The sequence below is a fragment of the Rhinoderma darwinii genome, chromosome 6 (assembly GCF_050947455.1).
Source record: "Rhinoderma darwinii isolate aRhiDar2 chromosome 6, aRhiDar2.hap1, whole genome shotgun sequence".
Classification (NCBI taxonomy): domain Eukaryota; kingdom Metazoa; phylum Chordata; class Amphibia; order Anura; family Rhinodermatidae; genus Rhinoderma; species Rhinoderma darwinii.
In genome coordinates, this window is record NC_134692.1 from 72,447,327 (window position 1) to 72,461,542 (window position 14,216).

Sequence of the window (14,216 nt, forward strand, 5' to 3'; positions counted from 1 at the left end):
CTTTTTTAATTGTGTTCACACCTGGAGAGCAAGAGACGATTACAAAAGCAAACCATTTGTAGATTTGTGTTGGAGTTCATTATCTTTCTGAAATGTTCAAATATACAGAAAGATTTTGGGCTATAATGGATGCGTATTTTAGTAAAAAACGTTATGCCACTTTCACAAGAACCGCTGGAACACCAGCAGCAAATCAGCCCAAAGGCATAAAACTACCAATCTGACAGCAAGTGTTCAGTCTTTCCCACGATGGAGCGTGCTTTAGATTCATCAATAGGGCACATGCTGAATCTGCCGTAGATTTAAAACAATGCCAGGATTGAAAAGATTTTAACAACGAGTCACGCCAGTTTCACTCTGAAGCCACACCAAATATTCCAACACACGTGTGTTGCAAAAGGCTGAGCAGTGGCTTCTTAAATATGGCGTTAGTTCAATTTAACATTCTTTACGGCTGCAAATAATTTTGACATGTTTCAATTTAAGTATAGTGTAGTCTTTAAAAAAACACACACAACACTCTTGAAGGAATGGTAAAATGTGGGAGTTGAAGGTGTATGTTTGTGCACACTTACTGGTTGATCTTCCAGACATAACTGAAAATGCAGCAATATTTTCTGAAACACAGTCAGGTTGCAATACGAAAGCATCGAGTTGTGCCTTCCATTTTACTGTTAAAAAAAAAAAAAAAGTTTGAAAAATGTAAATTGCATACTTGCAAACATAATTGAATATACATAAAAAGCTAAAATCTCCATAATGAGAATTCAATTAAACTACTTTTTTTTTTTTCCTTCTCATGACCGGGGGATATTTACCCCTTTATGAACAGACACACTACTTAAGTACTATACATTTTTTCACTTGATGGGCAATTCAAATAAAACGTTAATTTTTTTTTTCACTACTTCTCTTTGGAGAGCCTGGCAGTCACTCGCAGGCAGCGCACCTCCTCCTGCACAGTGGCAAACGTTCATGACGCTTATATACACATAATGTCCTTGCAGAATTAAATGCAGACCACGAAGACATATACAGTCTGTCAGTGGTCAGCAAGTAGTCCTAGGGGCATTCTACTTTGGAAAAATACAAGAAGGAAGGGAGGTAGGATCCAGCGCTGGGTAGCGTTAAAATGGAAAAGTGGTTTTCCAAGTTTAATTGGTATAGGTTAAAAGGAAAGTCCAGTTTGTATGATGTCCCGGGTGTGTAGGAAGTGGAGGGGTGGTATCCTCTAGGCCTACGCGTTTCGGACGACTGCCGCGTCCTTAAACTTGGCTGTGGTTTCTCACCCCATGTTTACTTGTTGGAAAAATACAGCTTTGCAATGCATACTAATTAAGTGACTTGGGCCCTTAAAAATTTGTAGCCAAATATTTTTTTTTGTGGATGGCAAATAGAAAAATCAGTTATTACGCGTGTAAAAAAAATAAAAAAGAAGCTTACACTAGACTGGAGTAACCAGTATATGATGTGTTGTATACCACTGTTCCATAGACAATGTGCTGTTACACATACAAGAATAGTATGTGAACAGCACTGTACCTTTAGTGCAGCCCCATAAATATCCTATACTTCACCGTACAGCACTGTGCGCCTGCTCTTCACACACAGCTACATCCGGAAGGGGTAATCAGTTAAGGCTTTTGATAAAGATGTAGTAGACCTTGGCTTATTTGCGCATCCTGAAATGAGTTGCTCGGCCAAGGTCTGGTCCGCAGTTTGGTACCCTAGAGCTGGTTTCCCCAATGACGCTGGAATAGTGGGAGGGGGGCTTAGCACGTGGTATGCACTTCTTGTCATATACTTCCCCGCTTCATAATACCTCAAACATCAATTGACGGTGCTCAGCGATTCACCACAGGCAGCTCAGAATAAGCTTAATTAGGCCCCATGCACACGGCTGTTCCCGTAATCACGGCCGCCAAACCGCCCACATTTTTTTTTTAGAGCCGTGATCCCATACAAAGTATGGGAGCACAGACCGTAAAACATAAAAAACGCACATGCACCATAATTTCCGGCGCGGACCCCCATATCCGTAGCGATACGGAAAGGTGCCAGCGGTCAATAGAACGGAATGGGGCCGTAATTAAAGCCAAATTTATGGTCGTGTGCATGGGGCCTATGTATTTATTGCAAGAAGGTGCTGAGGACTAAAGCGAAAACTCTGGTGGCATTTAGATTAGGAGATACGAACAGTTTAGTTAAATAATGAAATCCTATTGATTTGACAGACACACACACACACACACACACACACACACACACACACACACACACACACACACACACACACACACACACACACACACACACACACACACACACACACACACACACACACACACACACACACACACACACACACACACACACACACACACACACACACACACACACACACACACCTTAGAACAAAAAAAAGCAGAAACATTTTTCTGGCCAAAAGTTTTACCCAAGCATAGCCTTAGACACACAACACCTTAAAATAAAAGATGTGTAGAGTTCATTCACACCACTTTGAAAATGTGCATGTTGACGGATATGTCATCAAAAGTGAAGAGACTAAAAAGTTCAGTGATCCAGATGCCGGTAAACATGTGTCAGAGACAGTAAATGGCTTCATTAGGTGCATTGTAAGATTAGATACGCTCATCTTCTCACAACTGTAATATAAAGGAAAAAAAAAAAGGACCCTTTCGTAATCAGGGGGGAGGGGAACACTGTAGAGCTCTACAGGTGGAGATATGACACACTAAGAGGCAGTGAATTTTCTTCTTGATGTCGCTTGAAGTTTTCTTTTGCCAACACAGGTACTGAACCTGGAGGACCACAGAGGACCTCGGGTGAGGCTGCTGCCACTAGAATGAGGACACTAAATAAAAAGCTACACCAGCTATATTCCTCCTGCAGATATTGAGCTATGGCCCTTAAATTTGGTAGCCATTTGGTCAAAATTATTTCTGAGGCAACAGGGGCAAGAATTTGCTCCTACCTCAGAGCAGATCTGCTCGCTCCACTCACCAGAACTTTCTACAGCAAACGGGAGCCATGGAGACAAGCAGTACCCTCGGTCTCCTACTGCAAAGTTATGAGCAGCTGGCAGGATGGACTATAGGCAGTTTGTGCTGTAGTTAGAAACTGAAGCAGTAATAAAAGATATTTAGAAAAAATATTATTGTGCACTAAAATCAATTTTCAGTGAAACAGATAGTATGCTTTAAATACAATTCTGGCTGCCTGCCACCACCAATAGAGGGAGCTAAAGAGCTTAACGCATACACATACATTTAACTCAATAATAAAATAGTATGTAGCAAGCTCCTACTCCCATCATAGTAGAAACTACAGGCAGACAAAATTGTATCATTCACCTTAATGTCTATGTGTGAGATTTGGAGCGGTGTCACACTAACAGAGCTTTATTCACTATCAAGATATATTAAAGGAACAGTGTCACTGGAAAAAAAAATTTTAGATCAATTTGCTTTTAGTGTTTTATTAAAAAAAAAATTATTTATTTGTGTGTGTGTTTAACTTTTTTTTATTTTTTCACTTTTTCTTCCCTATGGGGGCTGCCATTTTTTTTCCATCTCTGTGTCGATTAACGACACATACAGACATGGAATACGGCACATACAGTCCCATAGTGAATGCGAACGGGGCCCGTTCCATCCACTATGCTGTACGCCGTCTGTGTGGGAACGGCGCATGCGCCGCTCCCACAGTCCAAATTGAACTGTGCGACGTCCGGCGCCATTTTCTTGTGGACCGGAAGTCGCGGCCGGACAGTAAGATTACTACTTCCGGTCGCGGCTTCCGGACTTCTGCACTTGGAGCGGAGGTAGCAGACGGAGCGGACGGACCGGAGGGAGCGGCGGCGGCAGGAGCAGGTAAGTTAGGTCTGTGTATGTACGTGTTTTACTGTGTTTACTACTGTATGTTAACCTACTGCACTGTGTGTTAGCTCAAAAAATGGCGACACACAGTGTAGGAGGTTTGACCGTTCAATCCCCTCGTTTCTCCCAGCACTAGCCAGGATAAAGGAGGGGGGATTCTGAGAGCTCAGTAGAGCGAGTGAGTTTTCTCAAATTTTGCAGCATAAAGCAATGTGGTTGCTTTACCACATGCAATGCTGCAATTTTGGGAATTGCTCCATCTAGTGACCAGCACTGGGAAATATTATAAATTAGAATCTAATTTATAATATTTCCTGACTCGTGAAAAAAATTAAAACAATGTTTAATCACCTATACACTAATTGTTTAACTGGAAAAAAAAATAAAAATTCTAACGACACATTCCCTTTAAGAAATGAAACCGCACAGAGTGTTAAAGCTAAAAATTACTTGATAAAAAGTGGACATTCACTTTAAAGAGAACCCGTAAGCTCTCCGGCCATGGATTATTTTTTTGAAAATACTTGCAGTCTCTGCTGAAACACAACTCTGGATAATCTTTTCTTAGAACTCTGTGCGCAGTCATTCCTCCTGGAAATCTATGCACAAATTGACAGTTTGGGGTTATAATTTCTCTGGTCAATGGGGCTTGTACCTACACATTGACACTGTCCAATTCGTACTGGCTTTGATAAATGCTGTATTTACAAAATTTTACAACTTTAGTTTTTTAGGGTTTTTTAATACTTGCAGACTGGTGTTTGTTTTCCCCCACCGAGATCAGTGAAAGGAGGGGGGATTCAGGGGGAGCTAGGAAAAGACATCACACAGAGGAGTTCAACCTCAAGTGAAATCTTGCTTTAAATTAATTATTAAAATGTAATAGTGAAGCCAGATTTGAGGTTTACGTTACTGCTTTTTAAAATGTTGTGGTCTAAGGAAACAACTGTCATAACACTTACTAAAAAAAAAAGAAATATTTTGGCTTCCACCATTATTAAAGTCTCAAACATAGCTTATAACCGCTATACATCGGAGTTTTCAAAAAATATCTTCAGCGTGCCATGACCTTCTAGGAAATAAAGAATGTCAGTCAAATAAGTGAAAGGTTTCATTGAACCCTTGACTGCCAAGAACATGTAATAATTCCTGACTGAGCACGGCGACATCATCGCTAGAGACACTGTGCTGGTATTCTAAAGCTCGGCAGCTTTCTTCTGTGTGGGAGAGGGGTAGGGGATACCAACATAGCAGGTCACAGGCTGCTCTTGGATGAATTTTACATGAATATTTGTTGACGTCCAAAACCCCCATCAGGAAAATTGTTCTACAATTTTAAAATTAGGTTGGAGCAATTAGGAATTTATTTAGTGTCTATATACCTACAATTACAAGTAAGTAAATCCCAGCAGTTTATGAATCCATTGTCCGTTGAAGCTAGAAGATACTTGGATGAACTCATTCTTCCAAAACAAAGGCTCCTAGAAAAGAAAAAAACATTTATTACTTAAAAGATTAAAATTGGAACTGGTAACTTTATGTAAAGCCCATTCCCACCTAAATGACACTATTTGCTCTAAAGTAAAAAGCAGTTTAAGAAGAACTTAAAACTTAAAGGGGTTGTGCCATTCATAGAAATGGCAATATATAAACTCAATACACATTTTAGAGTAACTTTGTAAAGTATTGTAATTAATAAAAAAAAATTCCTTGCAGAAATATGTCAATTATCTGCTTTAATAGCACCCCCTGGGGTTCAAATGTATAGGTCTCTGCATGTCATTCTAGTAAATCTCTGTAAGGCTTCGTTCACATCTACGTTGGGACTCCATTCATGGCTTCCATCTGAGTTTTCCATCAGGGGAACCCAGGAGCGGAACCAGGACCGAAACAAACGGAAACCATAGGTTTCTATTTGCATCCCCATTGATTTCAATGGTGACTGATCCGGTGCAAATGGTTTCCATTTGACTCTGTTGTGCAAGGGTTCCGTAGTTTTGACGGAAGGAATGGCGTAGTACTGTCAAAACGACGGAACCCTTGCACAACGGAGAGAAACTGAAACCTATGGTTTCCATTTGTTTCAGTTAGGCCTCATGCACACGACCGTAGCCATGTGCACGGCCGTGATTTTCGGGTCGGTTGGCAGCGGAGTGTCAGCTGCGAGCCGCCCGCAAATCGCGGGCCATACATATGGCCGCGGCCATTATTTTCATTAAGCCTGGACTGCAGAACACGGCCGTAATAAAGACATGTCCGTTCTTTTTGTGGTCCAGGCTCCCCGGCCATGCATGGACCGTGGAAACCACGGTCGTGTACATGGCCCTATAGGAATGAATGGGGCCCCAATTCTCCCGTGGATTTTCGGGGGAATTGCAGCTGCAAAAGCACGTTTGTGTGCATGGGGCCTTAGGGTTCCGTTCATTGGTTCCCCTGACAAAAAGCTGAAACGGAAACCCCTGATGCAGATGTGAACGAAGCCTAGTGGCTTTAACCCTTACTGCTTGAAGTCTGAGTACTTTGATGTAGAAGGGCATATTCACACGATCGTGGGAAACTGGACATGAAAAATGACTTTTTCACCCGTGTGGTACCAGTTTTCACGGATCCCCATAGACTTGAGTAGGACAAGTTCTATTTTTCAATGGAGCCTTCACACGGTCCGTTGAAACAACGGCCATGTCAATGGCCCCCTTGAAATACATGCGTCTGTGTGACGGCCGTCACACAAACTTAATCAACTTGCGTGTGAATAAGCCCTAATGCATATGTCTAGCCTTAAAGATATGCCTATTTCTTTAACTGTATTGTACGGTGAATGCATATCTGACTCTCAAAAATTACGTGCAGAAACGTATACACCACCAGGGGGTGCTATTACAAGCAGATAATTATCATGTTTCCTCGCAGAAATATATATATTTTTTTAAACCAATACTCTACAAAAGTTACTGTAAAATGAATATTGAGTTTATATATGCAATTTCTATTGATGGCACAACCCCTTCCCCCCACAGCCACTTTTGGACCAAATGACAACGCCTCATTTTTAAAATCTGACATGTGGTACTTTATGTGGTAATAACTTTGGAATACTTTTACCTATCCTAGCGATTTGGAGATTATTTTCTCGTGGCATATTGTACTTTTTGTTAGTGAAAAAATTTGGTCAATAAATACAATATTTATTTGTGGAAAAAAACCAAAATTTAGAAGAAAAATAATTCAAAAATGTGCATTTTTCTAAAAATTTATATGTATCTGCTTGCAAGACAGATAAGTTATACCACACAGAAGTTACTAGTTAACATTTCCCATATGTCTACTTTAGGTTTGCATCGTTTTTTGAACAGCCTGGATGACATGGGTGAGAAATTCGTCCAACGTAAATATCCCCGAACACACCTACGCAAACAGAGAGATAGGGTTGAATCTGTTGCTAGCGATCAGCTATTGACATCACAAAGTAAAAATACATCAAACAGAGTAGCATTTGTCTCAACTTTTTGTGACATTAGCTATAGGATCTCTAACATTATACGTAAAGAATGGCATATCCTCCGTAATTTATCGGGTGAGGTTCCCGAATTTAGCAATCCCCCTATGATGGCTTTCAGGCGTCAAAAAAATCTTCGGGATCAATTGGTACACGCGGATGTGGGGTCTTCGCAATTGAGTCGCCAATTAACTTTGGCCCCCAAAAAATTGGGATGCTTCCCATGTTTGAATTGTGTGAATTGCAACATCATGGTGAAGGGCAATATATTTAGACACCCGACGAATGGGAAAATATTCCATATTAAACAATTTCTAACTTGTGCATCAACATTTGTTGTATATGTACTACAGTGTCCATGTACGTTGCTATACGTGGGTGAAACCACACAGCAATGCCGCTTACGTATTAATAAGCATAGATCCACTATTAAAACCAACAAACTGGATCTTCCAGTCCCAGCACACTTTTCTTCAGCGGGACACAGGGTCAGCGATCTGAGATTTTGGATCGTTGACCATGTGCCCCTACATAGGAGGGGCGGCGATAGAATTGCCAAATTAAAACGTAAAGAACTGGAGTGGATTCATAGATTGGATTCTTTACATCCAAGGGGGTTGAATGTTGATTTTAAAGTTGGGGTGGTTCTCAACTAAATGGGTACAGTGATTGTGCTTTTTCTCTGTTGTGCCATGCATGGTCTCTGACTGTCGTCCACTATTGTACATGTATCTGTGAACACATTCAATATGACGACATTGTCATTGCAATATAAAATAATTAATTTTGTTTTTATCAATATATTCATAAATTTTCTAATTTTTGTCATTTTTTCAAATTCCGATATTGGGCTTGATTCTTTCCTCTGGGTTCTGGAGTCCTTATAGAACTGTTTTCATCATCCATATGCGGCATTTACATCTGGTCAACTTGGTCCGTTTTTTTGTTTCAATAAAGTGGGCAGTATAATATGACATTTTTTGACATCTTTCCAGGGATAGCCATTACAGCTGTGGGCTTATATTATATTTAGGGGAATATCCACATGTTTATGCACATTATGACATCATATATTTTATTTTATACCTTGAGGCGTTACGCCTCCAATACTTATACATTTAGATGGATATATATTCATTGCATATATATAGTAACATTACACAGTAAAAGCACTTATTTTAGACAATGTGTTTTCTGCAGATTAAGTCCCCTATTCAAACATTTTCGGACTATTTATCCGGATGCATACCTATTAAATATATACAACTAACAATATTTGGCCATATCATTAATCCTATACTAAGTGTTCTTTGCTGATATAATCCTCTGAAACATTTTCTGACCTGTTCCATTTTAGTTTCGCTCCTGGATGTGATATCTTCTTCCAGTCAGTAAAATGGCCGCCGTGTACTGGAATTCATACTGCGCATGCGCGAAATTAAGATAGCAAATTTTGGCCAAGATGGCCGCCGCACTATCGAGTGCGCATGCGCGGGAATAGCCACTCGCGGGATTTCGCTATGCATTGCAAGCAGTAATGATAGTCTCATTACACAGGTGTGCAATACATTTGTACACATACTGGACAGCTGAGACCTAGAGGAACGAGCCCTTTTTTCGGTTTTTGACAACTTTGAATGTTTTTATTATGTACATCTGGGTGAGTCATTATGTCATTAACACTTTAATGTACCTAGGACTGTCTTTTTTCTGTACTTGTCCATTATTTATCACTTTGTATATTCACATGTACACTGGCATTCATATTTATCTTTTAATATTGTATTTTGTTTTTGTATCATCAATTTTATATTGATTTTGTCTTAATCACTGTTTCATTTCAATTTGGCTTTGCAAGCCTTTATATACTTATGACTTGATGTGTGTTTTTATGCTTGAAAAAAGTCCAGTTGGACTGAAACGTCGCATGGGTGAATAAATAGCTCTTGCTCTTTTTGGAAGTGCTGCCTCTGTCCATTCTTTGTCTGCTTTTAATTTTCTAGGACATTACAAAGTTTAGCAGCAATTTCACATTTTCAAGAAAACTTCAAAAGCCTATATGTTTGGGGACCAGTTCAGTTCTGAAGTGACTGAGGGACCTATATATATATATATATATATATATATATATATATATATATATATATATATATATATATATATATATATATATATATATATATATCTATTTATTAGAAACCCCAACAAAATCACCCCATTTTAAAAACTGCAACCCTTAAAGTATTCTAAATAGCATTTATCAAGTTTCTTAAACCTTTAGGGGTTTCACAGGAATTAAAGGACGAGTGTCACTGGAAAAAAAATTTTTATATCAATTTGCTTTTAGTGTTTTATTAAAAAAAAAATAAAAAATATGTGTGTTTGTGTTTTACTTTTTTTATTTTTTCACTTTTTCTTGTGGAATACGGCACATACAGCCCCATAGTGAATGCGAACGGGGCCCGTTCCATCCACTATGCTGTGCGCCGTCTGTGTGGGAACGGCGAATGCGCCGCTCCCACACAGTCCAAATTGAAGGTCTTTGGCCGAGCGACGTCCGGCACCATTTTCTTGTGAACCGGAAGCCGTGGCCGGACAGTAAGATTACTACTTGTGCACTCGGAGCGGAGGGAGTAGACGGAGCGGACGGACCAGAGGGAGCAGCGGCGGCAGGAACAGGTAAGTTAGGTCTGTGTATGTACGTGTTTTACTGTGTTTACTACTGTATGTTAACCTACTGCACTGTGTGTTAGCTCAAAAAATGGCGACACAGTGTAGGAGGTTTGACCGTTCAATCCCCTCGTTTCTCCCGGCACTAGCCAGGATAAAGGAGGGGGGGATTCTGAGAGCTCACTAGAGCGAGTGAGTTTTCTCAAATTTTGCAGCATAAAGCAATGTGGTTGCTTTACCACATGCCAATGCTGCAATTTTGGGAATTGCTCCATCTAGTGACCAGCACTGGGAAATATTATAAATTAGAATCTAATTTATAATATTTCCTGACTCGTGAAAAAATTAGAACAATGTTTAATCACTTATACACTGTTTAAAAAAAAATATATAATAATTTTTTCTAGCGACACATTACCTTTAAAGCAAAGTGGAATAGAAATTTTAAAATTATTTTTTTTGCAGAGATTACATTTTAATCCATTTTGTTCTGTTACGCCTTATTCACACGAACGTGTCAGTTTTGCACGCGTAAAAAACGCAGCATTTTTCCTGCGTTGCAGTTCCGTGTGACATCAGTGTATGGTGCTTGTCAGCGTTTTTTACGCGCGTATGTCATGCGTTATTTACGTCAGCAAAATAAAATGAAGGGGGTGGATTTCTTTTTCTCATCATTTCTTTAGCAAATGTTGCGTGAATCACATCCATGATTTTCACGCACCAATCGACTTCAATGGGTGCGTGATGCGCAAAAAACGCACAAGTATAGGACATGCAGTGAGTTTTTTTATGCACGCTGAGTGAAAAACACAATGTCTGAATGGCCCCATTGACTTGCATAGGTCTGTGTGACGTGCGTTATTTTCACGGACGTGAAATACGCTCGTGTGAATTTGGCCTAAGGGTATGTTCACACGGGCTACTTTCAGCCATTGTTCGGGCTGTAAAAGCCACGAAAAACAGCTGAAAAATCGGAAGCAGAATGCCTACAAATATCTGGCCATTATTTTCAATGGGAAATACAGTGTTATGTTCCAACAGGGCGTTATTTTACGCCTCATTTTCAAACAACGGCGTGGAAAAAGACGCCCCGTAAAAAGAAGTGCATGTTACTTCTTGAGCCGTTTTTCACTGACTCAATAGAAAAACAGCTTAATACTGAAGGTTTTACCAGAGAAACACAACTGAATATTTATTGCAGAGATTCTGCAGTTTTTAGAAATATCCCACGTGGCCCTACTGTGCTACTGGACTGAAACACAGGCCTCAGGAACAACAGAGCACCTACTGGATTTTAGGGCGCTTTTTATTTTTTTATTTTTTTTTTATTAAGGCCCCATGCACACGACTGTATTTTCATCTATCAGTAAATACTGTCCGCAAATACGGATTGGTATCCGCAAATATGGTCCGTATTGCATCCATATTTGATCCGTATATACAAATCCGTTAAAAAAGAGGGAGGCTGCAAATTGTGTCATCAACATGTTGCCTAGCAACACTTCAGCAAATACGGACGGTTTACGGATGCACATCCGTAGCCGTCCGTATTTACGGAAGCTCTCAGACTTCTATGGGAGAGTCTGTGCCATAATTACTGACAAAAATAGGACAGGTTCTATAATTTTTTTCAGCACGGACACCAATCAGTAAATATACTGAAATGTGTCTGTGGCCAATAGAAATGAATGGGTCCGTAATTATGGATGAAATATATGGTCGTGTGCATGGGGGCCTTAGATTATATTTTAGGCACCATATCAGGTTAGACGTCGTCTTGTAGTGCCAAAACAAAGGAAACACCCCAAAAAAGACCCCATTTTGGAAACTGCACCCAACAAGGAATTAATTTAGAGGTGTAGTGAGCATTGTAACCTCACAGGTGTTTGATAGATTTTATTAGAATTGGGCAGTAAAAATTACATTATTTTCCAATAAGATATAGTTTTAGCGCAAAATTTTTCATTTTTTTCAACATATAAAGAAAAAGTACCCCAACATTTGCAAAGGATCTTCTCCAGGCTACGGAAATACCCCACATGTGGTCATAAATTGCTGTTTGGACAAGCAGCAGGGCTCGGAAGGGAAGGAGCGCCATTTGGCTTTTGGAGCGCAGATTTTGCTGGATTGGTTTCTCTGCACTATGTCACATTTGTAAAGCTCCTAAGGTACCAGTACAGTGGAAACCCTCCAAAAGTGACTTCATTTGGCAAACTACACACCTCAAGGAATACATCTAGGGGCTTAGTGAGCATTTTGACCCCACAGTTGTTTCATAGATTATTACAATTGGGCAGTGAAAATTAAAAATTACATAATTTTCCAATAAAATGTAGCTTTATCTCAAAATTTTCAACAAATAGAGAAAAAGCACCCGACATTTGTAGAGCAACTTCTCCAGAGTACGAAAATACCCCATATGTGGTCATACACTGCTGTTTAGACACACGGCAGGGCTCACAAGGGAAAGAGCACCATTTGGCATTTGGAGTGCAGATTTTGATGGAATCGTTCTCAGACGCCGTGATGCATTTGAAGAGCCCCTAAGGTACCAGTACAGTGGAAAACCCCAACAAATTACCACATTTTGGAAACTACACCCTTCAAGGAGTTTTTCAAGTGGTATAGTGAGCATTTTGACACCACAGGTGTTTCAGACAGTGGGCAGTAAAAAAAATAATTTTTTTTTCAAAAGAAAATGTCGCTTTAGCTCTAAATTCATCATTTTCACGAGGGGTTAAAGAAGTAAAAGAACCCACCGTTTGTTACGCAATTTCTCCTGAATACGGCAATGCCCCATTTGTGGTCATAAACTGCTATTTGAGCACATGGCGGGGATCAGAAGGTAAAGAAACATGCAACAATTGAGGCCTACTATGGTGGTATTTACTGCCATGTGTCATGAAAACAGAATTAAAAGGAGAAAAAGACACGGCGCCACCTTGTGCAGATCAGTCGGGAAAGGGTGAGACAAGAGTACAAGTAATGTGCTCACCTAGATACGATGGTAATAAGCGTGTAAGTGAGAACCACAGTGCTGCTGCCAGATCCGAGTCGGTATCCAATTGGACCGCTTAGGTAGAGAAATTTGCAGGAGAAAAAGGGATCATTCCAGGGGCGCTGGTCTCGTTTGTTCCACAACGTTTTGTCAGATTCCGGCTCCAACCTGCGCTGGCCACGTCACGTGACGTGGCCAGCGCAGGTTGGAGCCGGAATCTGACAAAACGTTGTGGAACAAACGAGACCAGCGCCCCTGGAATGATCCCTTTTTCTCCTGCAAATTTCTCATGAAAACAGAGGCTTTGGGGTGTCAAAATATTAGGTACCCCAGAAAAGTAATCCAGAAAAGTGACCCCATTTTGGAAACTAAACACCTCAAAGTATTCATCTAGCGGTATAGTGAGAAATTTGAGATTGTAAAGTAACACCTTTCAAGGTATTCATCGAGTATAGTAAGAATTTTTAATTACTTTAATTTTAGTAACTGAGAACCTGGAAAACCCACAATGGAGGGGGAGGGAATTAAGGTTCAACTACCAACCTACCCAAAAAATAAATCAAAGGCCTCAGCATAAAAAGATTTGCCAAGACAACCAATCTTATCTGGACTTCTTCTCACCCAGATTTGCAACCTAGGTGACAGACACTCCCTTCGGGTTCTTGGTATAGTGAGAATTTTTAGTTTTGTTTTAGGTTTTTTTTTTTTACAAATTTAAAAAAAAACAGCAAATTTTAAATGGGGCTGATTAGAAAAAAATTATTTGTCATGGCCAATATGGGAAACAGAAATTGTGGATAAAGAATAAATATATTAAAAATCCAAGGAGGTGTGATATATTTTGAAACATTGTTTCATGCACAGGCCGGGCTTTGTGGGACACGTCTCACATTGGTATGTGGTGTCCTTATGAATGCCTCGCCTAGCGCAAACCCGGCACCTTTTTGGGGCTTCTGTGTTTTTTCAGTAGGGTGGATTTCTGTGGGCAAATGCTGGCCGGGAATTATCCTGCTGACGGAAGGACCAGATAACCTGCGCTCCCCTTCCTGGTCAGCAAATATTAGGGCCTTAATTACTTTTTCCTGAAATTAGACGCAAGTATCTCCACTGCCAGCATATCTGCAGAGGACAAAGGCGTTGTATAAAGCAATCT

The 14,216-nt window shown here is 40.1% G+C and overlaps 1 protein-coding gene across 1 annotated transcript in view; it reads right to left on the bottom strand.

The window, feature by feature from the left end:
• The window catches only part of WDR75 (WD repeat domain 75), a 116,442-nt gene that overhangs the window by 14,480 nt on the left and 87,746 nt on the right, over nucleotides 1–14,216 (bottom strand). The window contains exons 15-16 of the mRNA XM_075831275.1: nucleotides 5,286–5,380; nucleotides 576–671 (exon numbers count right to left, since the gene is read on the bottom strand). Coding sequence (XP_075687390.1) covers nucleotides 576–671; nucleotides 5,286–5,380 — 191 coding nt within the window. The remainder of the gene's footprint in view (nucleotides 1–575; nucleotides 672–5,285; nucleotides 5,381–14,216) is intronic.